Consider the following 25112-nt stretch of genomic DNA (forward strand, 5'->3'; position numbering starts at 1 on the left):
TAAAACTTCCAGATCTTTATTTCTATACAGCCTCAGCTGTGACAAATTTGTGTTGTGGAGACAGGAAGCAGCTTCAACCAGATACCATCCCCTCCCAATTCCCCACTGAAGGAAGGATGGTTTCAAGGAAGGGGGAACAGCAGACAGAGACCACACTCTGCACTTATCCCCTCTGCATACACAAGTCTTCTGTTGGAGAGAGTTTGTGCTGTGAAGACAGGAAGCAGCTTTAGCCAGTGACATTGCTAGGGGGGTGCAGTTGGGGGGGGGGCTGACACTACTATTGGCAAAAATGGTAAAATTGTGGTATTTTTGAAAAATACATCATGTTATATCATTTGATGTGTAATTTAATGCAGAATGCAGTGAAACAAACCATGCTGAAATAAATGTAGTGTATCAAACATTATAGCCAGATAACCAGAAACGGAAATCACAATTGTAACAATTGTAACAAAAAGTGGATTTCCTTAACTGAACAATGAGACTAATTGTTCTGAGAGCTGATGAGGTGTTGTTATGATACAGCAGCGAACCAATAAGTTATTAGTGTGAGTCAGCTCTCATTTCCATATATCAGAGCTAACATTAGAACTCTTATTCAGTTGTGTGTCATGAAGTTGGCCACTTGTGTTTGGTTGTTTACTGATTTGTTGGGTTACGTGTATTGCTGTTTATTAAAATAAATAAAGTTAATGGAGGTGACACCAACCCTAGTGATGCCACTGCATCTAGGTTGTGCGTATAATATTGTAATTTATTCTGCATGGTGGTCTGGTATGGGAAGAAGTCCATCATGGAGGTGATACAATAAGCTCTTGCACCAGGAGATGCAAACCCTAGTGATGTCTCTGGCTTTAGCCAAGCACCTTGCTCTCTAGTTGGAGTGGGGGCTCTGGCAGGGAGGATGCTAAAAAGGAGAGGACAGCAGTCTGTGATCATCTGCAAAGAAAGCACTTCAGCAATAAACTCTGCATTTTTTTGAAGACCATTCTGCTTCTTGCCTCTCATTTCTAAGAGTTCCTAGTTCTCTATGACATGGTCTCCCACCTTTGTTAGAAATCTCATTGCTCTGAAGTACTGGATTCTTAGAAGAGACCAGGTGGTGCGGAGGTGGAAACACAGTGAATGATGCTTTAATGCTGACCAGGTCTGTTCTACCTTCACGTTTCTCCAACAGTAGGAACCAAATCTGTCATCCAATTAACATGCTTTGAAGACACAGTAGTTCGGATAAGATTTCATCACCTTGGTTTAGAGCGATTGTCACTAGTAGTTCTTCATTTCTGTAAGTGTGTAGGGTACAGTACTGTAAATCGCTAATAGCCCAATCCTATCCACGCTTTCCTGGGAGTCGAGTCAAGTCAATTTATTAATACAGTCAAAGACCAGCATGAACAAAATGTAGCAACATTACCCGTACAAACAAAATTTAAAAATTTTTAACATTTAAATGCTCATCATGCTAAAAACAGGAAAGCAGAAAAGGTGACCATCAGAAGCAAGCCCCTGAGAGTAAGCTCCTTTGACTCTAATGGGACTTACTTCTGAGTAGACATGCATAGGATTGGACTGTAAAGCTGCAGTCCTTTCTGCACTTTCCTGGGTTTAAACCCCACTGAAGTCAATGAGACTTCTGAGTAGGATTGCTTAGGATTGCACTGTTAAGAACCTGATCCTGAATCCATTAATTTACTTAGATCCCAATCCTTTTGGGGCCTAGTGTTCCAGGACAGGGTTGTTTATGGGTGCAGGAAAATGGAACTTCTGCTGCAAACTTGAGGTTCAAACTGCCCCCTGCCCGGCTCTGTCATTCTGCCAGGAGAGCAGAGAGCATTAAAGGGGCAGCCTACTACCCTGGATTCTTGTACTTCTTGGCTCCAGTGCATCCTTCCTCGCCTGTTGCTGATGCTGCCTCACAGGAGTTCTACAGTCCTGGGTCAGGAGGAGCTGGTACTTTGAGCGGCTCAGGCTCTGGCAAAATGGGTGCTCGTTTTGGAGTTTCCAGTTCTGGGGTTTTGAAGCTGGTAGCTGGTGGTGAGACCTAAGACTTGATCTGGGGCTTATCCCTTCAACATGACTGCTCCTCCCTCCTCAGAGTTGGACTCCATGCTAGTGCTCAATCCTGTGCCTGTCTACTGAGAAGTAAGCCCCACTGAGTTCAGTGGAACCTACATGCAGGTAAGCACTTATACTAGGATTACAGCCTACGAGTCAATTATTAATGTGGGTCAATCATGTGACACTGAGTTCCTAGGACTTTACCATTACTCTGCAGGTGGGATAGTATATGTTTGAATGGCCTGTGTGTAGAAAAAGAAAAGCCTCTCCATGCATTAAAAAACAAAAACGTGTCTGGGAGATGGATCAACTGGAATCCTGTCCTTGTCATACTTATTTTCAGATTTGTTGTGAGTGAACATTGAGACATGTACTCCCTTTCTGCAGTTTCAGGTGGTACACTCCTAGGAATTCTCTACCACGCATTATCTGAATGTGTGGTCCATTCCAAACTGTTACATCACTGTAACAAAAGCATCACGTTTCCTAAGCAACCTGCATAGTAGGGCCGGGGGAAGTATTGAATTCTGAGTAGCAAACATTCTCTTTGGGAAGCTTGCAGTTCAAAAGTCACCCTTTTCTTGACCTTAATGTAAACCATTGACAGTTGTTCCTCGGCATCTGCAGGGGTTCCATTCCCAGAACGCCCATGGATGCTGAAAAACACCACAGCCTCCCACAGCACTCAGCCTCCCCGGGTCCCAGGCCACCTACAGGTCGACCCCTCCTGACATGGATTTGGCCTGCATTGGGACAGATTCGTGGGTAAGGAGGATAAACCTGTAGTTTGAATTCTTGTTACATCAGTGCTTCCATTGCACTTAGATTTAATGATTGACTAACCCTGAGGAGATGGGAGCAGTCAGGTCAGTTGCATGCCTGCCATAGGCTGACCTGGGGCAAATGCCCCGAGCACCAGCCTCTAGGGCCCCGCGGAAGCCTCTCTGAGGCTCCCGACAGGATGGAAATTGTGCTTCCGATTTGCCGGGAGCACAGTTTATAGTGCCGAGGAACCTCACAGAGGATTCCCTGGCATGGGAGGAGGTTGCACAAGGCTCTGTGAGCCTCTGGTGAGGGGGGGCAGATTTCTGCCTGAGGGGGGCGGTGATAGCCCATGGGGAGGGCGCCGTTGCAGAGCTTTGCCCCGGGCGCGGGGCTGCGGAGGTCTGCGGCTGAGTCAGGTTGGAGGGACCAGCCCTAGATCTCAACGTAGCCCATCAATTTGCCTTATTATTTGCCTGTAGATCAAAGTTCCAATCCCTGTCCCTTCTTCTTGATGTATTCACACAATATAGCTGTCATCATTGCCTCTGGAAACCAAAGGGTATGTAGTGGACCCTGGAAGAAAGTCCTTATCATTCTATTCCATTAAAACACATAGCCCAAGCAAGGTATGTGTGCATGTGTGGGGGTGGAATCCTTCAAACTATTCCAGTCCTGTAGTGGGAAGCTCTTTTCATAACATCATATTTGCTAAGCAACCTGCATAGTGAATTTTGAGTAGCAAATATTCTCTTGCAGTTCAGAAGTCACCTTTGCTTGACCTTTATGCAAACCATTTAGTTTGAATTCTTGTTGTTGCTCATTCCAGGATTTACTTTGCATACAAAGATAGTACATTTATGCAAGCCAGAGGTTTGTTATGGGAGGGTTGGGTTGTCACTGTCTCTTCAAGGAAATCCTTCCCACTGTACTTCTCTTGGTTTAGTCAACTAATTTCTTTCTCTTCTCCAAACCCACCTAATTGAAGTGGTATTCTTATGCAACTGAGAGTGCCCTATCGATCTTGTAACAGATCATAGAATGTATAATCGGAATCTCCCTGGATTCTTTGCATCCTGGAGAAATGGATCAGGCAGAGAAAATATTGCTCTTTCCTGTCCACCAGAGTTGCAGGTAATTGTGTAGTCTAGACAGCAGCCTGCAGATTATTTCCACTTATGATTCATGCACTAATATGATCCAGACAGAATCAGTTCAGAATATCCAAGGACTTTCAAAGAGTGATGCTTAATAGGAATGTTAATGGATTTGGACTGGAGAATCTAGGTTTGAATGCCTGCTTGGATCCTGAAGCTCAGTGGGTGACCTTGGGCCAGCCACTCTTTCCCTTTCAGCCTTGCTTACTTCACCAGGATTTGGATGGAATACAAATGAGAGAAATGAATGAATAATAAATAAGTGAAGGACATAAGGTTGCACTGACAGTTGGCTACTGTCAGAAAGCAGCTTGAAGTGTCAAACTTGGAGACAACCTGGGAACCAACCTCAATCTGGTAGAAACCAAGAGTTCCCCTACCATAGCAGTTCCTGAGATCCTGGGGGATTCCATGCCCTCCATCTATATCAGGTGTGTCAGAGGGCCAAATAGCATTCATGGCACCTGCTGAGGGTGGAAGCAGGAATTAAGCAGGCATTAAGCAGGAAGTGACCATTAATAGGCACTTTTTTCTCACTTAGAAACTCATTAACTTCTAATGACAGAAGACAGACAAAATACGCAACGGTTGAGTTACATGGAGCCTGTTCTAAATATATTACATAATAGAGATGAACACATCATTGCTGTTATTAAGAATATTTATGCACTGCTTTTCAACAACAGTTCTCAAAGTGATTTAAATAGCAAGTATTAAGAAGTATTACTTCTTAAGTATTAAGAAGGTAGTGCCATGCTGCGAAAGGGATTAAAATCTTAAAAAAAGGAGGTAGGAGAGACAAAGTAGATACCAGCAACAGCCATTGGGAGATATGGACCAATGATCTGATCAGGGCATCGTCACATCCATGCTGGAATGGATGGCTCATGTTCCCACTGGCATGTAGCATTTAGGGCAACTGGTGCAGCAGATGCTGTATCCTGCACAACAGCAGGACTGGCTGGACAAGATAAGTAAAGAAAAATTTTGCTTACCTCTTCAGCTGCTGCCTGGTCCCCTATAGGCTTACTCCTGTCTATTCAAGCTCTTTTGCTGGCATATATCTGTTCTGTGGAAGGGTGTGTGTCAGGCCTGGGATAGTGATATAAGATTTGGTGGCTGCCAAGATCTGCCCTGATCCATCCTCATTACAGCCCAATTCCCACCCCGATCCGCCCCCATCACAAACAAAACTGTGGCAGAAGCCGATCTGCAGGGCGGTGTTGACGATGTACAACTGTCTGGGCCTTGCACCAGTGGCACTGCTCCACAGACCAGTGCAGAGGCTGCTGCAATGGTATATCACATGCTACACCCACAGGTCTTGGAGTAAGCAAGCGGATTGGGTTGGCCTGTAAGTGATGGCTGATTGGGCATGAACTGTCCCTCCACCAGGTACCAGAATGTTGTAATGGCTGGTTCTGTATTTATGATGGCCACAGCAGTGATATACATGCCCACATGAAATTAATTTCCAGCTAGAGCATGTAAGAACATAACATAAGAACATAAGAACAGCCCCACTGGATCAGGCCATAGGCCCATCTAGTCCAGCTTCCTGTATCTCACAGCGGCCCACCAAATGCCCCAGGGAGCACACCAGATAACAAGAGACCTCATCCTGGTGCTCTCCCTACATCTGGCATTCTGACTTAACCCATTCCTAAAATCAGGAGGTTGCGCATACACATCATGGCTTGTACCCCATAACGGATTTTTCCTCCAGAAACTCGTCCAATCCCCTTTTAAAGGCGTCTAGGCTAGACGCCAGCACCACATCCTGTGGCAAGGAGTTCCACAGACCGACCATGCGCTGAGTAAAGAAATATTTTCTTTTGTCTGTCCTAACCCGCCCAACACTCAATTTTAGTGGATGTCCCCTGGTTCTGGTATTATGTGAGAGTGTAAAGAGCATCTCCCTATCCACTCTGTCCATCCCCTGCATAATTTTGTATGTCTCAATCATGTCCCCCCTCAAGCGTCTCTTTTCTAGGCTGAAGAGGCCCAAACGCCGTAGCCTTTCCTCATAAGGAAGGTGCCCCAGCCCCGTAATCATCTTAGTCGCTCTCTTTTGCACCTTTTCCATTTCCACTATGTCTTTTTTGAGATGCGGCGACCAGAACTGGACACAATACTCCAGGTGTGGCCTTACCATCGATTTGTACAACGGCATTATAATACTAACCGTTTTGTTCTCAATACCCTTCCTAATGATCCCAAGCATAGAATTGGCCTTCTTCACTGCCACCGCACATTGGGTCGACACTTTCATCGACCTGTCCACCACCACCCCAAGATCTCTCTCCTGATCTGTCACAGACAGCTCAGAACCCATCAGCCTATATCTAAAGTTTTGATTTTTTGCCCCAATGTGCATGACTTTACACTTACTGACATTGAAGCGCATCTGCCATTTTGCTGCCCATTCTGCCAGTCTGGAGAGATCCTTCTGGAGCTCCTCACAATCACTTCTGGTCTTTCCCACTCGGAAAAGTTTGGTGTCGTCTGCAAACTTAGCCACTTCACTGCTCAACCCTGTCTCCAGGTCATTTATGAAGAGGTTGAAAAGCACCGGTCCCAGGACAGATCCTTGGGGCACACCGCTTTTCACCTCTCTCCATTGTGAAAATTGCCCATTGACACCCACTCTCTGCTTCCTGGCCTCCAACCAGTTCTCAATCCACGAGAGGACCTGTCCTCTAATTCCCTGACTGTGGAGCTTTTTCAGTAGCCTTTGGTGAGGGACCGTGTCAAACGCCTTCTGAAAGTCCAGATATATAATGTCCACGGGTTCTCCCGCATCCACATGCCTGTTGACCTTTTCAAAGAATTCTATAAGGTTTGTGAGGCAAGACTTACCCTTACAGAAGCCATGCTGACTCTCCCTCAGCAAGGCCTGTTCGTCTATGTGTTTTGAGATCCTATCTTTGATGAGGCATTCCACCAACTTGCCCGGTATGGATGTTAGGCTGACCGGCCTATAGTTTCCCGGGTCCCCCCTCTTTCCCTTTTTAAAAATAGGCGTGACATTTGCTATCCTCCAATCTTCTGGCACTGTGGCCGTTTTGAGGGACAAGTTGCATACCTTAGTCAAGAGATCAGCAACTTCATTCTTCAATTCCTTAATAACCCTTGGGTGGATGCCATCAGGGCCCGGTGACTTATTGATCTTTAATTTATCAATGAGGTCTGAAACATCTTCTCTTTTAACCTCTATCTGACTTAACTCCTCGGTTAGGAGGGACCGTATCTGCCCGAGGTCTTCTGCCGTGAAGACAGATGCAAAGAACTCATTTAATTTCTCTGCCATCTCTAAGTCTCCTTTTATCTCCCCTTTCCCTCCCTCACCATCCAGAGGGCCAACTGCTTCTCTGGCGGGTTTCCTGCTTCTAACATATTTGAAGAAGCTTTTATTATTCCCCTTAATGTTGCTGGCCATGCGTTCCTCATAGTCTCGCTTGGCCTCCCCTATCACCTTCTTACATTTCTTTTGCCACAGTTTATGTTCCTTTTTATTCTCTTCATTAGGGCAAGACTTCCATTTACGGAAGGAAGCTTCCTTGCCCTTCACAGCCTCTCTAACTTGGCTGGTTAGCCATGCGGGCACTCTCCTGGATTTAGTGGAACCCTTCTTTCTTTGCGGTATACACCTCTGCTGGGCCTCTATTACTGTTGTTTTAAGCAGCCTCCATGCACTCTGGAGAGACTGGACTCTTTTTACCCTCCCTTTCAACCTCCTTCTAACCAGCCTCCTCATTTGAGGGAAGTCCGCCCGTCGGAAGTCAAGGGTTTTTGTTAGAGATTTGCCTGGTATTCTTCCCCCAACGTTCACGTCAAAACGGATCGCAGCATGATCACTGTTCCCCAATCGCTCAGTAACGTTTACATCTCTAACCAGGTCCTGCGTACCGCACAAAATTAAATCCAGAGTCACCTGTCCTCTGGTGGGCTCCGTGACTAGCTGATCTAAGCCACAGTCATTTAGCACGTCAAGAAATCCGGTTAACTTATCGTGACCAGAACACAAATTGACCCAGTCAATATGAGGATAATTGAAGTCCCCCATGATTACAACCCTGTCCTTCCTTGTCACCTCCCTGATCTGTTTCCTCATTTCAAGGTCCCCATCTGATTTCTGGTCTGGAGGACGATAGCACGCCCCCAGTATTACATTGCTGCACAAGCCTGGTAATTTAACCCACAGAGATTCTACGGTGGAGTTGGACCCACCTTCAATCTCTACTTTGCTGGATTCTATCCCTTCCTTAACATAAAGGGCCACCCCACCTCCAACACGCCCCTGCCTGTCCCTCCTGTAGAGTTTATAGCCCGGGATTGCAGTATCCCACTGATTCTCCGCATTCCACCAGGTTTCTGTTATGCCCACTATGTCAATATTTTCCCTTGTCACCAGACATTCCAGTTCTCCCACCTTTGCTCGTAGACTTTGGGCATTCGCATAAAAGCATTTATACACGGAATGCCCCAGGATGGGCTGCTTATTCGCTCCTTTGTCCCCGCATCCTCTCATTGTGCCAAACCGTCTATCACATTCCATCACCCTACCTTTCCCAATTTCTTCTCCTACCCTGCCTTTGTCTTGTTGTTCTCTAACCTCCCCATCCTCATCCCATAGGGATGAGGAGTCCCGAACCGGATGCCCCTCGGCTCCTGTCGGCCTTCCCCCAGGGATTAGTTTAAAAGCTGCTCTGCCACCTTTTTAATGTTATGCGCCAGCAGTCTGGTTCCATTCTGGTTCAAATGGAGCCCGTCCCTCTTGTACAGGCCCCGCTTGTCCCAAAATGTTCCCCAGTGCCTAACGAATCTAAACCCCTCCTCCCTACACCACCGTCTCATCCACACATTGAGACCCCTGATCTCCGCCTGCCTAGCTGGCCCTGCGCGTGGAACAGGTAGCACTTCAGAGAACGCTACCTTTGAGGTCCTGGCTTTCAGCTTCCTGCCTAAAAGCCTAAATTTGGCCTCCAGGACCTCCCAGCTACACTTGCCCACATCGTTGGTGCCGACATGCACCACAGCCGCTACCTCTCCCCCAGCACTGTCTACTAGCCTGTCTAGACGAGAAGTGATGTCCGCAACCTTCGCACCAGGCAGGCAAGTCACCATGCGGTCCTCACATCCGTCGCAAACCCCCCTCTCTATGTTTCTAATAATCGAATCCCCCACTACAAGAAGCCCCCGACCCCCCTCCTGCCGAGGAGTATCCCGAGTGCGCTCGGATACGGGCCCATCCCCTGGAGAAGGGTTCCCCCCTAGGGGATTGTTTCCCTCCTCTCCAGGATGACGTCCTCCAGTCCCGAGACTTCCCACCCGGGCAGCTGAGGAGCTGCACGCCTGAGGTTGGGACGAAGCCTGATCGTCCCCAGAAGTCTCCCCACGGTCCTCCTCTGGCTGCCTGCGCTTCTCCAGGTCGGCCACCAAGGCTTCAAGGGAGCGGACGCGTTCCCTGAGAGCCTGGAGCTCCTTGCATCGAGGACACTCCCATGACTTATGCCCCAGAGGCATATAAGGCATGTAAGGCACATATGCCCCAGAGGCATATGTGTTCTAGATAGGTGATGAAGAAGTTCCACATGAATGCAGAGTTCACAAATCCCTTTGCAACAATATTGCCTCATCTGCTACTCTATCAGGATTAAGATGGGAAGATGGGTTGCTTGCTGTACTAATAGCAAGTTGACGAGCTCCAGCTGCCATTAAAGCTTACATTAATAATGTCTCTTGGGGATAAGTGTAGCCATGGGGGAGATTTGCTTTTGAAAAAGTGTCTTCTATTCAGTTGAGGCTTTCCCTTGGTTCCCAGCCTCACTGTTGACTGAGAAGGTTGCAAATGGTTAAACATTTTGAATATTTTCCTTATTTTCTCTCTTTTTAATGCTTTTTTGTTTCATTTTTCAGGTCCATCTTCCAGCCTGATGTTCCCAACTTGATGCACTGTACATTATGACTCATGTTAACTTGCTTAGAAAATGGATGTACGCTCTCCTGGCATTTCTTCTGGTTCTGACAATTTGTTTATGGAAGGAAACACAGAAAGGATCTTTTTTCACTCTAAAAACAGATAGCCAGGGTCATTTACCCTTGAAGATATGGATATGGCGCACCTCAAAACTACACACTGTCCAGGATGCTGCTGCCCCTGGCACAACTGATGCCCCCTTACCCACCAAAACAGTCCAAGTGGCAGCTAAAAAAAATGTCTCTGTAATGCCAGCTATAAAAGTGTGGAATAAGAACAGTTCTTCCAAAAATCTCATCCTTAGACTGCAAAAGGTGAGGAAGAACTATCTGTCTATAAACAAATATCATGTGAGTTATACTGGACCGAAGAATGCTGTTAAACATAGCCCAGAGGAGGTGTTGTGCCAACTCCGGAAACGACTGAATTTTCAGATGATCAGTAAATTAGATGGTCCCTTCAGTACATCAGAATGGGAGGCAGTACTTCCGAGGAGAAACATCAGTACCGAAGTGGGCCAGCTGGGCCGTTGTGCAGTCGTGTCTTCAGCAGGATCCATAAAATCATCCCGCTTGGGACCAGAAATAGGTTTGTGTTATCCTCCTTTTAAAACAAAAGAAACAAAATATTGTTAACAATCTTTGACTTTTGGGATTTTCAGTATTTTGGAGAATTTGGAAATAATAATGTATTCTGTATTGATTGGATACATTTTCTTCCCCTTCAGTGCTCTGTAACCATAAATGTCTTTAAGACCACACATGTGAGAATGGAGAGTACACTTGATGATACTCTTCCCAGCACATTAAAATTAGTATCTTAATTCAGAATTCACACTGAATGTGAATCTTAATTCACATTCTCAGAATGTGGGTCATGACCCATGGTGGGAAGGGTTGCAAGCAGCTTGGGAGGCAGTCATAAGGCTCTGAAGGATAGGTGGTATGCTCTGGAGATTGAGCTGTTGCCTTGTCTGAAAAGCTAAACAGGATCAGGGCGCAATCCTAACCCTTATGTCAGCGCTTTCCAGTACTGGCATAGCAGTGCCAATGGGGCATGTGCTGCATCCTGCAGTTGGGGGGCACTCACGGAGTCCTCCTCAAAGTAAGGGAATGTTTGTTCCCTTACCTCAGAGTTGCACTGCCCTTATGTCAGTGCTGTAAAGCACTGACATAAGGGGTTAGGATTGCACCCTCAACTGCTTAGATGGAAGACTGAGAGACTGACAGCTCAGTCCTATCCCCCCAATGGTGCAGCCACCCCAAAACCACAAACGTATCCAGCGGGGGTGAATTGGGAGGCTTCAGCAGGGAAAGGTAATTTAAATCCCCTTACTTCTATGTAAGCCTCCCGCTCTGCAATGGGTCTTCTCGGACTACACTAGCAATTTTGCTAGCGCAAGTCCAAGGAGAGAAAGGGGAAGGGGAGGCTTCAGGAAAGGGGAATAGGATCCAGTTGCCAGCAGATCATCCCCTCCTGCAGCTCTGCCCCTTCCCCACCCAGTTTAGCTTCCTCCAATCTCCTGTTCAGCCCTCCACCCATGCCTCCTGCCTCTCCCACTGGCTTACCTGCTCCAGCAAGTAACAGGAGAGCTGATGATGTGTGCGGGAAGGTTCTGGCCTTTCACCAGGGTCCCAGCAGTGCTCTACTCAGCTCACTGCTAGAAAGGACTTCTTCAGCAGTTGCTGCCAGCAGCCGCGGACCTCCGCAGCCCTGCACCCGTGTCAAAGCTCCGTGATGGTGCCCCCCGCAGGATATCACCGCCCCCTGTGCAGATATCCACCCCCCCCACTCACCAGAGGCTTACAGAACCTCGCGCGACCTCCTCCCAAGTCAGGGAAACCTCTATGATGCTCCCCGGCGCTATAAACTATGCTTCTGGCAAACTGGAAGAATAGTTTCCGCCCCCGTCGGGAGTCTCAGAGAGGCTTCCGCGGGGTCCTCGTGGCCAGCGCCTGGGACATTTGCCCCATCAAACCCAATGGTAGGCACGCAACTGGCTGCCAGTAGAACACACATTCTGTTAGCGGCTCTAGCCAATAGGACTGTGAGAGAGTGAGAGGCCACTGGTGTATCTCTGGAGTGTGGAGAAGTCAGCTGGAAAAAAGTGGAAACTGGTCGGAAGCTTGGTGCAGCTGCCTGTGAGAGTTTAGGAACTGCAACCAGTTTGACTGGTTTGCACTGCTGCACTGTGAAAGGAAACATCTGAAGAAACAGAGTTTCTATAAAACTTTCTCATAGAATAATATTTGTAAAAATTCCCTCTGGAAAACGGGATTTATGTTCAACCTGCCTATATAAACTACCTCGAGTCCATGAGAAAGGGGGTATATAAATACCAAAATAAATAAACTGCGTTCAGTTCATGGAATCTCCAGGTAGAGCTGGGGGAGACCCTTGCCTGATCCCCAGAAAGCTGCTTCCACAAAGTGCAAGGCAATACTTGCATAGGTGGATCAACTGTCTTATTCCAGGAGTTCTCAAAATGTGGGTTGCAACTAGCTATTGAAAAGGTGGGGTCACTTTACAGTTCTATATTCTTTTGAGGGGGGTTTACAGTAACATAAGGGTTGAGTACCTGCACCCTAATTGATTTGGTGTTATGATTAAGTTCCAATAAAACGGATAGCTTAAAATCAACAGGTTAAAATGCTTTCAAGTTTAACAGCCCAATTCTAAGCAGGTATGTGCTCTGCGGGCCAATGGAGAGAGGGCAGGTGGGGAGGGGTGTAATGGAGGTGGGAGAGGGTGGGGGTGGATCAGGCCTGGGAGGGGCATGGGAATAGTGGCAGTGGCTGCTGCCATATTCTACCAACCCCAGGGCCTGATTTCCTGACATAGGACTGCTTGAACTTGTACCAGTGATTTTGTTGGCGCAAGTCCAAATAGCCCCATAGGACCTGCTGGGGCTTATCCCAGAAGAAGTGAATGAATTTCTCCTTTCCTTGAGGAGACATCTAGCAGCCTAGAGAGATAAATAACATTCGCTTCTTTGCACCCCCACTATGGAGAAAAGGATAGATTGCTTCTACTGGAAATATATGCATTTCAATGGAACTTAGATAGGATGAGGCCATTGGTGTATTCCATCAGCTCAAACAGAACCTCAGAACTGCAGAAGGGTAGTTTTCCAGGCTTCTCTGCCTCTGTGGAATAGAAGTTCAGACATTGCCACATTCTCCTGTACTGTAGCGGTCTAGGAAAAATGACTTTTCAGTAAATAAATTAGTGAGTTCTCAACTAAAGTGTATCTATTTGGGAGTAGACAGCATGATGTAATCCAGTGGTTCCCAAACATTTTAGCACCAATTTTTTTAAAAAAATGACACTCTAACAGGACCCACCTAGGTTTACCAGACTTTTAATAAAGATCCAGAAAGAAATGTTTTGTTTTGTTTTGTTTATAAGCAATAATAATCAGAAAAAGATTTTGATTTTGAGACACCTTAAGTGTGTTTACATGGAAAGGTGGTGTGTAAATATGCAAATAAATAGGTACACTTGCAGACTTAAGAGCAGGCTGAATTATCTCAAATGGGGACAAAACTGGGGGAGCACATCCCATGAAGCTAATTAGGATATTAGTTGATATAATCTTCTCAGGCTCAAAGAGAGGAGTTTGATTGTGAGAAGACGCGCAGCCCAAGCCTGAGCTGCCCGGAGCTCCGGGACCCGGCAGCTCCATGGAGAGCTCCCGCTGGATCCTACGCCTCCTGCGCTACCGCTGGAGGCTCTTTGGGAGAATGGAACATTCGTCCCCTTCCCCCGAGTAAGGGAAGCAGCCCCACAATGGGGCTACTCACTTTAGTGGTGACCTTTTGGTCGCCACTAAAGTAAAGGCGCTCGTGTAGAGTGAGTAGCCCTGCCCGAGCACCTTGGATCCTGCGGAGCTCGGCTCTGCGGATCCGCCTTTCCCCCTCCCCGACACGCCTCCCCCATGCCCCCAGCCACGCCTCCCCCCTTCCTGGAATGCCTCCCCCATTCCCCCAACCATCCCCCCATCTCCCGTTCCACAGCCTGGCAGTCCAGGAGACCGCCGAGCCACGGAACCCAGGCGGCCGCTGCACACTGGCTCAGTGCCAGTCGGAGCTGGGCTAGCTTCAGTGGGAGCCCGGCGGTAAGCCCCGCAAATGTGCCTTACAGCACATTTGCGACTGAGGTCCGTGCTGCGGACCTCAGGATCGGGCTCTAAAGCTCCTTACTAGCTTTTTCTGAAGCTACAGTACGGTTGAGTTCCAGTGTTTTAGAGACTTTGGGGCTAGTTGGCTTTAACTCATGTGTCATCTTTACTGTTTTTAGACAGCCATGATGCAGTGTTGCGCTTTAATGGAGCCCCTACCAGAGGATTTGAAGCTGATGTAGGGGTGAAGACGACAATACGCCTCGTTAATTCCCAGGTATGTCAAAGTTGGCCTGTTGTATGTGTACAAAGGAATAAAGAACAACAAAGGGTTCTATAAGAGGCTTTAAGGGGTGAGGATAGAAGAAAAATGAGTCTAGGTTTTGCAGCAATACAGGTGGCCTGCGTTATCTGCGAGTTCAGTCCCCAAGGATTTCTTCAACTGCAGGTCCTTGAATCCGCAGTGCAGGTTGACCTGGAGCCTCCAGAGGCAAGGAGAGCTGGACTCCACTCACCTCCAGAGGCTCTTCTGAAGCCCTCAGAGGCTACACGCATCTGCCTGTGGCTTCTGCAGGCTTCAGAATGAAACCCAGAGTTGTTTAAAGGCGACTTCTGGTTTTCAACAAAAACCAGAAGTTGCTTTAAACAGTCCTGGGCAGCTTTCTTAGCAAGTCGCCTTTAAATGACTCTGGGTTTGATTCTGAAGCCTGCAGAGGCCACCGGCGGATGCGTGCAGCCTCTGCGGGCTTCAGATGGGCCTCCAGAGCTCAGCTCTGGTTGGGTTTGGGGGGCCTGAAAACAGCAGATTTGAATACCCACAGTTTTCCTTATTTGCAGGGGGGTCCTGGGACCCCCGCGGATAATGAGGGCCATCTGTACATTTTAAGGAAAAAGAACATAAAACATAAGAACATAAGAACAGCCCCACTGGATTAGGCCATAGGCCCATCTAGTCCAGCTTCCTGTATCTCACAGTGGCCCACCAAATGCCCCAGGGAGCACACCAGATAACAAGAGACCTCATCCTGGTGCCCTCCCTTGCATCTGGCATTCTGACATAACCCATTTCTAAAATCAGGAGGTTGCGCATACACATCATGGCTTGTAACCAGTAATGGATTTTTCCTCCAGAAACTTGTCCAATCCCCTTTTAAAGGCGTCTAGGCTAGACGCCAGCACCACATCCTATGGCAAGGAGTTCCACAGACCGACCACACGCTGAGTAAGGAAATATTTTCTTTTGTCTGTCCTAACCTGCCCAACACTCAATTTTAGTGGATGTCCCCTGGTTCTGGTATTATGTGAGAGTGTAAAGAGCATCTCCCTATCCACTCTGTCCATCCCCTGCATAATTTTGTATGTCTCAATCATGTCCCCCCTCAGGCGTCTCTTTTCTAGGCTGAAGAGGCCCAAACGCCGTAGCCTTTCCTCATAAGGAAAGTGCCCCAGCCCCGTAATCATCTTAGTCGCTCTCTTTTGCACCTTTTCCATTTCCTCTATGTCTTTTTTGAGATGCGGTGACCAGAACTGGACACAATACTCCAGGTGTGGCCTTACCATAGATTTGTACAACGGCATTATAATATTAGCCATTTTGTTCTCAATACCCTTCTTAATGATCCCAAGCATAGAATTGGCCTTCTTCACTACCGCCGCACATTGAGTCGACACTTTCATCGACCTGTCCACCACCACCCCAAGATCTCTCTCCTGATCTGTCACAGGCAGCTCAGAACCCATCAGCCTATATCTAAAGTTTTGATTTTTTGCCCCAATGTGCATGACTTTACACTTACTGACATTGAAGCTCATCTGCCATTTTGCTGCCCATTCTGCCAGTCTGGAGAGATCTTTCTGGAGCTCCTCACAATCACTTCTGGTCTTTACCACTCGGAAAAGTTTGGTGTCATCTGCAAACTTAGCCACTTCACTGCTCAACCCTGTCTCCAGGTCATTTATGAAGAGGTTGAAAAGCACCGGTCCCAGGACAGATCCTTGGGGCACACCGCTTTTCACCTCTCTCCATTGTGAAAATTGCCCATTGACACCCACTCTCTCATCAAACATTTAAGTTTGATGTAATCTAGTCTAACCTTTTTGAGCAGGATATCTGAATTATCTGCTGGACAAGGAATGTGACTGTTTTGGAAGGGATTAATGTGATAGATTTATAAATCCAGATAAGTGATTTTCTATTTTTGTCATCTCACGGCACACTGAGAAGGTATTACAATTGTCAAGGCACACTGTCAGTCTTTTGACAATTGACAAGTCACACCATGCTGTTGGTGGGGGGGCTCACATCTCCCAGTGGCCCTACTAATAAATGACCCTCCCTCAAACTGCCATGGCACACCTGCAGACCATTCGCGGCACATCAGTGTGGCACGGCACAGTGGTTGAAAATGGCTGAATTAGATTATGGATACCAAAAGTATCTATATACTGCTTCATGTACAATTATAGAACAAACGCTGGTTTATAAATTTTAAAGTATAATAATAATAATAATAATAATAATAATAATAATAATAATAATAATAATAATAATAATAAACTTCTAAAAGGGACCCAGGCCGGCTAACAACATGTAAAAAACAGATTTAAAAAACATAAATTAGCACAAATAGCAGATAAAAAACATATTAAAAACACATTAACAGAGACCATAAAAACAGTAGTCAGATTAAAAGACAGAATAAAAAGAGCACAAAAGAGCAAGTCACAGAGGAATCAGGCCTGTAAAAAACTAAAAGATGTATAAAAAATGTTAAGAAGGCCAAAAAATCAGAAGGCTTGTATAAACAGCAGTGTCTTCAGGCCTCGCCAAAAACTCTCAAGAGAGGGAGCCATTCTCAAATCAAGGGGAAGGGAGTTCCATAATGTTGGTGCCACTACCGAGAAGGCCCTATTTCTTGCAGCCGCCCCCCGGACCTCCTTGGGTGGCGGCACTTGTAAAAAGGCCTTCTCTGATGACCTAAGAGGACGAGCCGGATTGTACGGGAGTAGGCGGTCTCTAAGATATCCTGGCCCAGAGCAGTATAGGGCTTTAAAGGTCAAAACCAGCACCTTGAATTGGGCCCGGAAACGAATGGGCAGCCAATGTAGCCCCCGGAGAAGCGGACTGACAGAGTCAAACCGCCTAGCTCCAGTGACCACACGGGCTGCCGCATTCTGCACAAATTGCAGTTTCCGAACCGTCTTCAGGGGCAGCCCCACATAGAGCGCGTTACAATAATCTAACCTCAATGTCACCATGGCATGGATCACTGTGGCCAGGTGTGCACGATCCAGGTACGGCTGCAGCTGGCGCACCAGCCGAAGCTAAGCGAAGGCCCCCCTAGCCACAGCCGCCACCTGGGAATCCAGGAGCAGCTGTGAGTCCAGGAGGACCCCCAAGCTGCGAACCTGCTCCTTCAGAGGGAGTGCAACCCCATTCAGAGCAAGCCGATAATCCAGCACCTGCATCAAGGATTTCCGAACCAGGAAAGCCTCTGTCTTATCCGGATTTAATTTCAGCTTCAGCAATTCATATAATGAATGCATATACTCTTAGTTTTCTGATGTTTCTAAATCATTTTCCTGAAAGGGAATAAAGGAAAGTCTACAGACACCAAAATTATCCATAATTCATCATCTTTATATTACAAAGCACATGTCCAAAGAATGCCTTTAACATTATTTAAATTCATGTCAGACTTCTATAAATTCATTTCAAAATTCTCTGAAGCAAATCCACACTCAAGAACAACCACTTTCTTACAGAGTGTGTACAGTCCTTGGATGCAATTCAGTTTGTATACCTAAGGGACTGCATGTTCTCTGGAGCTGGTCCCATCAAACAACTTGATTGATTAGAACAGCAGGAATAGGTGAAGCCCTCTGTCTTAAACTGTATATGGAGCAGCTGAAAACTAATCCTTTCTTAGGCACCTAAAGGACACAGATCTAAAAGCCTTACCATGGGAAATGGCCCTTCCAGTTAGTTCCTCCCTGCTCTGAGTAGATAGGGAAGGAGAATGTCTCATCTGTTGGAAGAAGAGAAAATTTTAGCTAAAGATGAAAGATTAGTCCATGCAAAAGTAGACTGCCCTATGCATATCTCATCATAGTCATTAGTCAGTATGATACTCAGAATGGAGGCAATAAGTGAGAATTAATAAGCAAGTCAAAGCCCAGACAGTTAAGTGACAGCTGATGAAGAGCAGATAAGCATTGAAATAGTTCCCAGGGAGAAAGCTTGGGAAGTTGTCTGAGGTATTGATGGCTATTGATGGCAGAAAATGGCCAGAAGTTGCTGGTAACAGGATGTTGATGAGTCCTTAGTTAACACTTCAATGAGGATGGTAGAGAAAGTTTATGAGAGTGCTTTGGGTCACCAATGTACAGAAGATATGGAAGTACTGTGCTGTATTCCTCACAAAGCTTGCAACACCTGTGAGCACCATCACCTCTCTTGCTTCCTGTTTGGAGAATAGCTCCATATCTGTGCTGTCTCGGAATAAGGCAAAATAGCTCTGTTTTTGCTTTCTTTTGCTTCCTCAGAACAATTACTGGTAAGCCGTTTTCAGATAAAGAATTTCATATGCCTCTAAGTTTTACCCTCTTGAGTTATCCGCAGATCATAGCAAATTCTATGATTTTTGGCTTAAAACGTGCCCTTGTCCATGAGATAGACTTATACACTAGTATGTAGGTTCCTTTAACAAAAAGGAACATAATAAACAGTGGTTGTATCAAGCAGCCCTTAGCAAAAACCCTTATTTAACATCCTTATTTAACATCCATCAGTGGACTTTTCTTTGTGAAAAGTCTTCCAATACAGTTTTAAAAGGCATAAACACAATTCAGAATTTCCTCTTCCTTCCATCTGCTTCAATCTGCTTCTTCTGTAAAGTCATCACTTCCACCCACTCCCTCAAACTGAAACAACAGTCACAGTTGCCATACCATGACATGGCATGATAGCTATATCTCAAACTATACAAGCATCAACATGACATCGTATGACAACCATATCAGCAAGCTGCATCTACCCCCAAATGTCCTTTGTATCCATAAGTCCAAGGTCTGTTGATACAAGATAAGGGTCTTGGCCCAAACCATCCAGTGTCGGAGAGAGAACATTAAACATTATTATCTTTTAACACATTGAAAGCAGGCACACAGTAATTCAGTTTTGCTCCAAGAATGTGATTGAGGATGCACTGCATTGACATAAGCTGTATGAAGCAGCTCCCAAATTTCTATTGCTATGTTAGGAAGCTACAGCTCCCATCCACTTCTATATGAAGTGGAAAAAAAGATATGTAGGTGCTTTAACTGTGGTGGTGAGTACTACAAGTGACCATAAAGTCCCTGTGCAGGTTTAAATGGGCACACAACCGAAACCTAACAAGGGCCTGCACAATTCATGCTATGCTGTCACAAAGCACTGTGTAATAGCGTACGGCCTAGGTGTGCCACTGGGAAGGCCAGAACCATTCAGATGGCACCGGTGGTCACTGGGGGCCCACCAGAGCAGGTAAGTCCAGCGCAGGGATGAGGGGTGGGCAGATTGGGTCCAGGAGGGGACAGGTTCAGAGGGGTCAGCGTCTGCTGTATCCAACCCCTTTCCAGGCCTGATCTGCCTGCGCAGATCAACGAGGACTTGGGGCAGCGACATTGCTGGCGCAGGTCCGAGTTGACCTATTGCAGCTGCTGGGGACATTGGGACAAATGTCCTCTTACCCTGAGGAGATCTCTAGCAGCCAAAAATCCTACCCATGCGATGCAGCATAGCCTGTACTGGCACCACTACATTGCCATGTGGTGATTTAGATAGAAATGGGCTGACAATCTCATGCGCAGGGACTCTGTAGCCATCCTATACATGCACATACTGACTAAATGGCTAGGAGACACAGTACAAATGTCTTCACAGTACAAGTTGCTGTTTACCACTGTAAGAGGCGGATATTGCCATAATTCCCTGCTTGTGAATCTGTCTGCCACTAACAGATGTAGGGTGCAATCCTAACCTCTTATGTTAGTGCTTTCCAGCACTGGCATAGTGGTACCAATGGGACATGTGCTGTACCCTGCAGTTGGGTGGCACTTCCAACTAGGTGGGTCGCAAGCCAATTTCAGGTGGGTCATTCCAATATTTTATTTTTAGTATATTAGACTTGATGTCAACATGGTCTATAATTGCATTTGGGGAGATCTATACTTTTAACAGGCTACAATGTATATGCTTTTCGCAATGATAGTCAATGGGGTTTGCTTCTAGGTAAGTGTGGATAGGATTGCAGTCTAGGATTGTTGGAATTTTTTCCTGCTTGATGATATCACTTCCGGCCATGACATCACTTTCAGGTTAGTGACATTACTTCCAATAGGTTCCGACAGATTATCATTCTAAAAAGTGGGTCTTGGCCTAAAAAGTTTGAGACCCACTGGTTAATATGAAATGATCTAGTGATCCATTCATTGGAGCAACTCTCCAACTAGGCTGGAGAACGTAGGGGAGAATAATTACCAATGTTTAAAAAAATAAATCTGTTACCCTTTTAAGAACCACTAGTCTAAATCCAAATCCTCCATGCAGAAGTTCCAACATGTATTGCACTGTGAGTGTGTGAGTGCATGTACATGCAGGGCTTTTTTTCTAATGGAACGCTGGGGGGCGGAGTTCCGGCACCTTTTTGCAGGGGCCCCTCCCCTTCGGAGGCATTCCAGGGGGGGAGCAAAACAGAGGCATTCGCTGGGTGGGTGCTGGGGGGTGCAGGGTGGGTGGGCGCCTGGCCCCTGACTGACAGCACAATGACCCCCTTCTGCCCCCATCCCCAAGCTCTCGCCTGAGCCCAGCCCGCCTCCCCCCCACGTTCTGCTTCCCTGCGCAGCTTCCAAGGGACACACGCCGAGGAGGAGGACAGTCAGCCAGCCAGCCAGGGATACGGGCTGCGGCACCCACGGAACGCCCAGGTACTGGCTTGACGCAGGAGGAGGGGAAGGAAGCTGGCTGGTGCAGCCCCCGTGCCAATCTGCAGCATGAGCCTAGGCGTGTCTACTCAGAAGTAAGTCTCATTGTGTTCAATGGGGCTTGCTCCTGGGAAAGGGTGCATAGCCTTGCAGCCTGAGAGCCCAAGCCTATGCATGTCTACTCAGAAGTAAGTTCCATTGTGTTCAATGGGGCTTACTCCCGGGAAAGTGTCATAGCCTTGCAGCCTGAGTAGACAGGCAGAGGAAGGGCTATGGGGCTGCAGTCCTCTCCACACTTTCCTGGGAGGAAGCCCCACTGCCTCTACTGGGACTGACTTCCGAGGAGACAGCCATAGGCTTTGGCTATGAGGCTGCAGTCCTCTCCACACCTTCCTGAGAGGAAGCCCTACTGCCTCTAGTGGGACTGACTTCTGAGGAGACAGCCATAGGCTTTGGCTCTGAGGCTGCAGTCCTCTCCACGCCTTCCTGGGAGGAAGCCCCATTGACTCTAATGGAACTGACTTCTGAGTAGACAGGCACAGGATTGGGCCCTGAGACTGCCATCCTATCCACAGTAAGCCCCATTCACTAAAGTGGACTTCTGAGTAGACATGCAAAGGATTGGGCTCTTAGGCTGCAATCCTAGGCACTTTCCTGGGAATAAGCTCCATTGACTAGAATGAGACTTACTTCAGAGTAGACATACCTAGGATTGGGCTCTTAATCCTGGCAGAGAGATATATCTGCATCCGTTTTCACATGCTAAGGGCAGATGAAAAGGGATTCTACGTGTGTACAACGTGCTGTCCAGCCTTGCCAGAGATCCTCCTCATCCTTCCCCCACAAGCATGCCCTCCGCCAGCCAGTGTTTGCAGCTCCTCTCCAGCAATGCACAGCAGCTGCTCAGGGCAGTAGAGAACATACAATTGCATGCCAAGTGCCTTCCCAAAGACACAGAGTATTCTGATACCTGAATTAAACCATATTTAATCGCTTGTTTGCAAACGTAGCTGTTTCTATGTGCACCTAAGGACCCCTCTCGTGTAAGAATTTCTTTTTTGTTCTTACTCCCACAGTTGCTTAGAGTAATTTTACTACATGGAACTCATGTAAGCCATTTTTCAGTATCCATTCACTGCTTCCTCTCCTCGAAGTAGTGCCACTCTACGTACTACACGCTACAAGTGCACCTGTACAGTATTTTTCCCCATGTGTAGAAAAAGTAGCTAGGGGGAAGGGGATGTGGAGATTGACAGCCCAATCCTATGCATGTCTACTCAGAAGTAAGTTCATCTTTAAGGGGAAGCACATAAAAAAAATATTTTATTTCTCCAATAAAAATGGTTTAAAAATAAATAAATAAATAAATAAATAAATAAATAAATAAATAAATATTAACAAGTTGTGAGTTCCTGTACCTTTTCTTTTACAAAAAAAGCACTGTGTACATGTGCTCCTATATAGATAGATACATAATTGTACAGTTTACCTGTTACCTCAATCATTTAAACAGAACAGTATTAAACATGCAACAGTCAGTGGAAGGACCTCTCTGATACATGGAAACAGAAGATAGGAGGGAAGGAAGGTAAGAATTGCAGTTCTGGAACAGATTAATGCTGCATCCAGTTCAGCATTCTGGGCACAATCCTAACCAGGTCTACTCAGAAGTAAGTCCTATTTTGTTCAATGGGGCTTACTCTCAGGAAAGTGTGGTTAGGATTGCAGCCTATGGGCACAATCCTAACCCATTATGGCGGTGCTTTTCAGCACCGACATAAGGGCAATGCAAGGATCCTGACTCACAGTTTGAAAAACAGTGCTATGAACTATTGTCCACAACTAGATTAGCCTAAATTTGAAGTTCCTCTTGTTACTCATCACTTCCAACTAAATGGACCATTTTTCACAAAAAGCATGAGTCTTAGTTTCAGTAGAAATCACAGTAGAAAAGATGTAATTCTCATGAAGCAATCTCAACAGTAATTCATGTAATAATCAGCCTTAGGGTGCAGTCCTAACCCCTTATGTCAGTGCTTTCCAGTACTGGCATAGTGGTGCCAATGGGACATGTGCTGCATCCTGCAGTTGGGTGTAACTCACAGAGGCCTCCTCAAACTAAGGGAATGTTTGTTCCCTTACCACAGAGCTGCATTGACCTTATGTTAGTGCTGGAAAGCACTGACGTAAGGGGTTAGGATTGCACCCTTAGTGACATTAGGTAAAACCAAGTAGTCTCAAACCCCGGCACATTTCAAATGGGCAAACTACATTAACCACTCTTTTTGTCATTCCCAGCTCATTACTGTGGAAGAAGAGAAGTTTCTTACAGACCCTCAGTATAATCTTGGAACCTTAATTGTTTGGGACCCAGCACCATATCATGCAGATGTATATCAGGTAAAGTTTCAACTCTGTATGACGTGTATAAAAGTGTGCCCGGTGTTAGAGGAAGGTGGTGTTGGTCTAGGACAGGGGTGACCAAACATTTTGGCAGGAGGGCCACATCATCTCTCTGACACTGTGTTGGGGGCCAGGAAAAAAAAAAAAGAATTAATTTACATTTAAAATTTGAATACATTTACATAAATGAATTTATTAGAGATGGAATTTATATGAATGAATGAAGGTCTTGCAGTAGCTCAAGGCCTATGAAAGGCCTTGCACAAAGCAAGGCCAGCCTTTCCTTCACTGCCACTGCTGCATCACAGACGTGAAACTGCAAGTAGTGGAGGGAGCCACAGCTCAGGTGAGAGGTCGAACAGTTGTCCTCATGTTGAGAGCAGTTGCGTTGGGCCTGCACGGGCTCCAGCTAGTCTCCAGAGGGCCAGAGGCTCATTGGAGACTGGGGGCTCCCCGAGGGCCTGATTGGGAGCCCCCAAGGGCCGCAAGTGGCCCCAGGCCGGAGTTTGGACACCCCTGGTCTAGGAAATGCCTGGTTCTGTGTATGTCACTTCAGTCCATACATACTTCTTTCCTGTAGCAGTATTAGAACAGACTTAGGGTGCAATCCTAACCCCTTATGTCAGTACTTTTCAGCTTTCCAGTGGTTTCCACTTTCCAGCACTGACATAAGGGCAATGTAGCTCTGAGGTAAGGGAACAATCATTCCCTTACTTTGAGGAGGCCTCCGTGAGTGACACCCAACTGCAGGATGCAGCACATGTCCCATTGGCTGGAAAGCACTGACATAAGGGGTTAGAACTGCACCCTTCATGGATTATCTCCCATTGTCAGTGTGCCATAATGACAATGGGCTGTAGACAGCCTAGAGAGCAGGCAGGATAAAAAACAAGGCGGCGTTGTTCCCTGGATCTGAGAGGAATCAGACATGCAAATGAAAGCCAAAGATGCAGCTGTCAACTTGGCTGGACATAGCCACGGTTGACTGCTGCCCAGGCAAAGCCCAAGTTATTATACCCTGCCAATTAAAGAAAGCCATGGTTACCTGGGTGAGTGCTCCTGGAATCTGGGATGACATCATGGCCATGGGGACCTTTGCTCTTCTGCTTAGAGTGGCTCATCGTGGACGATATTAGAACACAGATCTGGACGTTCTTGGCTCCAGCCCTCATAATCGCCTTTATTTTAAATCAGGCCATTAAAAAAAATTCTCTAATTTAAAACCCTGATTTAAATGAAAATTAGTTTTCTTGTATTTCTCAGTACAGGTTGGGTATCCCTTATCCGAAGTGCTTGGGACTAGAAAATCCAAGATCCATTTTGGGTATTAGATTTTTCCGTATTTCGGAATAGTTGCATATACAATTTTTTTTTTATTTGCATGTGTAATTTTATACAATATTTTAAATAATTTTCTGCATGAAACATGGTTTTATTTCTTTAGCCCGGTGGTTCTCAAACTCTCTGGGAGATAGTAAACTCTCTGGGAGAGTCTGAGAGCCTGTAAGTCCTTGCGTGGGCAGGAGAAAGGCAGTGATGCGATGCCTAGCATTGCACTGCTATGGAGGGGTGCAGAGGTACACTTCCACTCACCCCACCTGCAGCAGCCTCCCAGGGATCGGAGGAGCCTGGTGCCAGCCTCAGCAAGGCTCTCCAAGCAGCACAG

At 46.5% G+C, this 25112-nt stretch overlaps 1 protein-coding gene across 4 annotated transcripts in view; it reads left to right on the plus strand.

Annotated features, from left to right (window-relative positions):
- ST6GAL1 (ST6 beta-galactoside alpha-2,6-sialyltransferase 1) overlaps positions 1-25112 on the plus strand; it is a 97289-nt gene that overhangs the window by 65834 nt on the left and 6343 nt on the right. For all 4 annotated transcript variants that reach the window (XM_066619928.1, XM_066619927.1, XM_066619930.1 and 1 more), the window contains 3 exons: positions 9900-10548; positions 14260-14357; positions 23342-23443. In XM_066619928.1, the coding sequence (XP_066476025.1) occupies positions 9945-10548; positions 14260-14357; positions 23342-23443 (804 nt within the window). In that variant the 5' untranslated portion in view covers positions 9900-9944. The remainder of the gene's footprint in view (positions 1-9899; positions 10549-14259; positions 14358-23341; positions 23444-25112) is intronic.

This window comes from Tiliqua scincoides, chromosome 3, assembly GCF_035046505.1.
Source record: "Tiliqua scincoides isolate rTilSci1 chromosome 3, rTilSci1.hap2, whole genome shotgun sequence".
NCBI lineage: Eukaryota > Metazoa > Chordata > Lepidosauria > Squamata > Scincidae > Tiliqua > Tiliqua scincoides.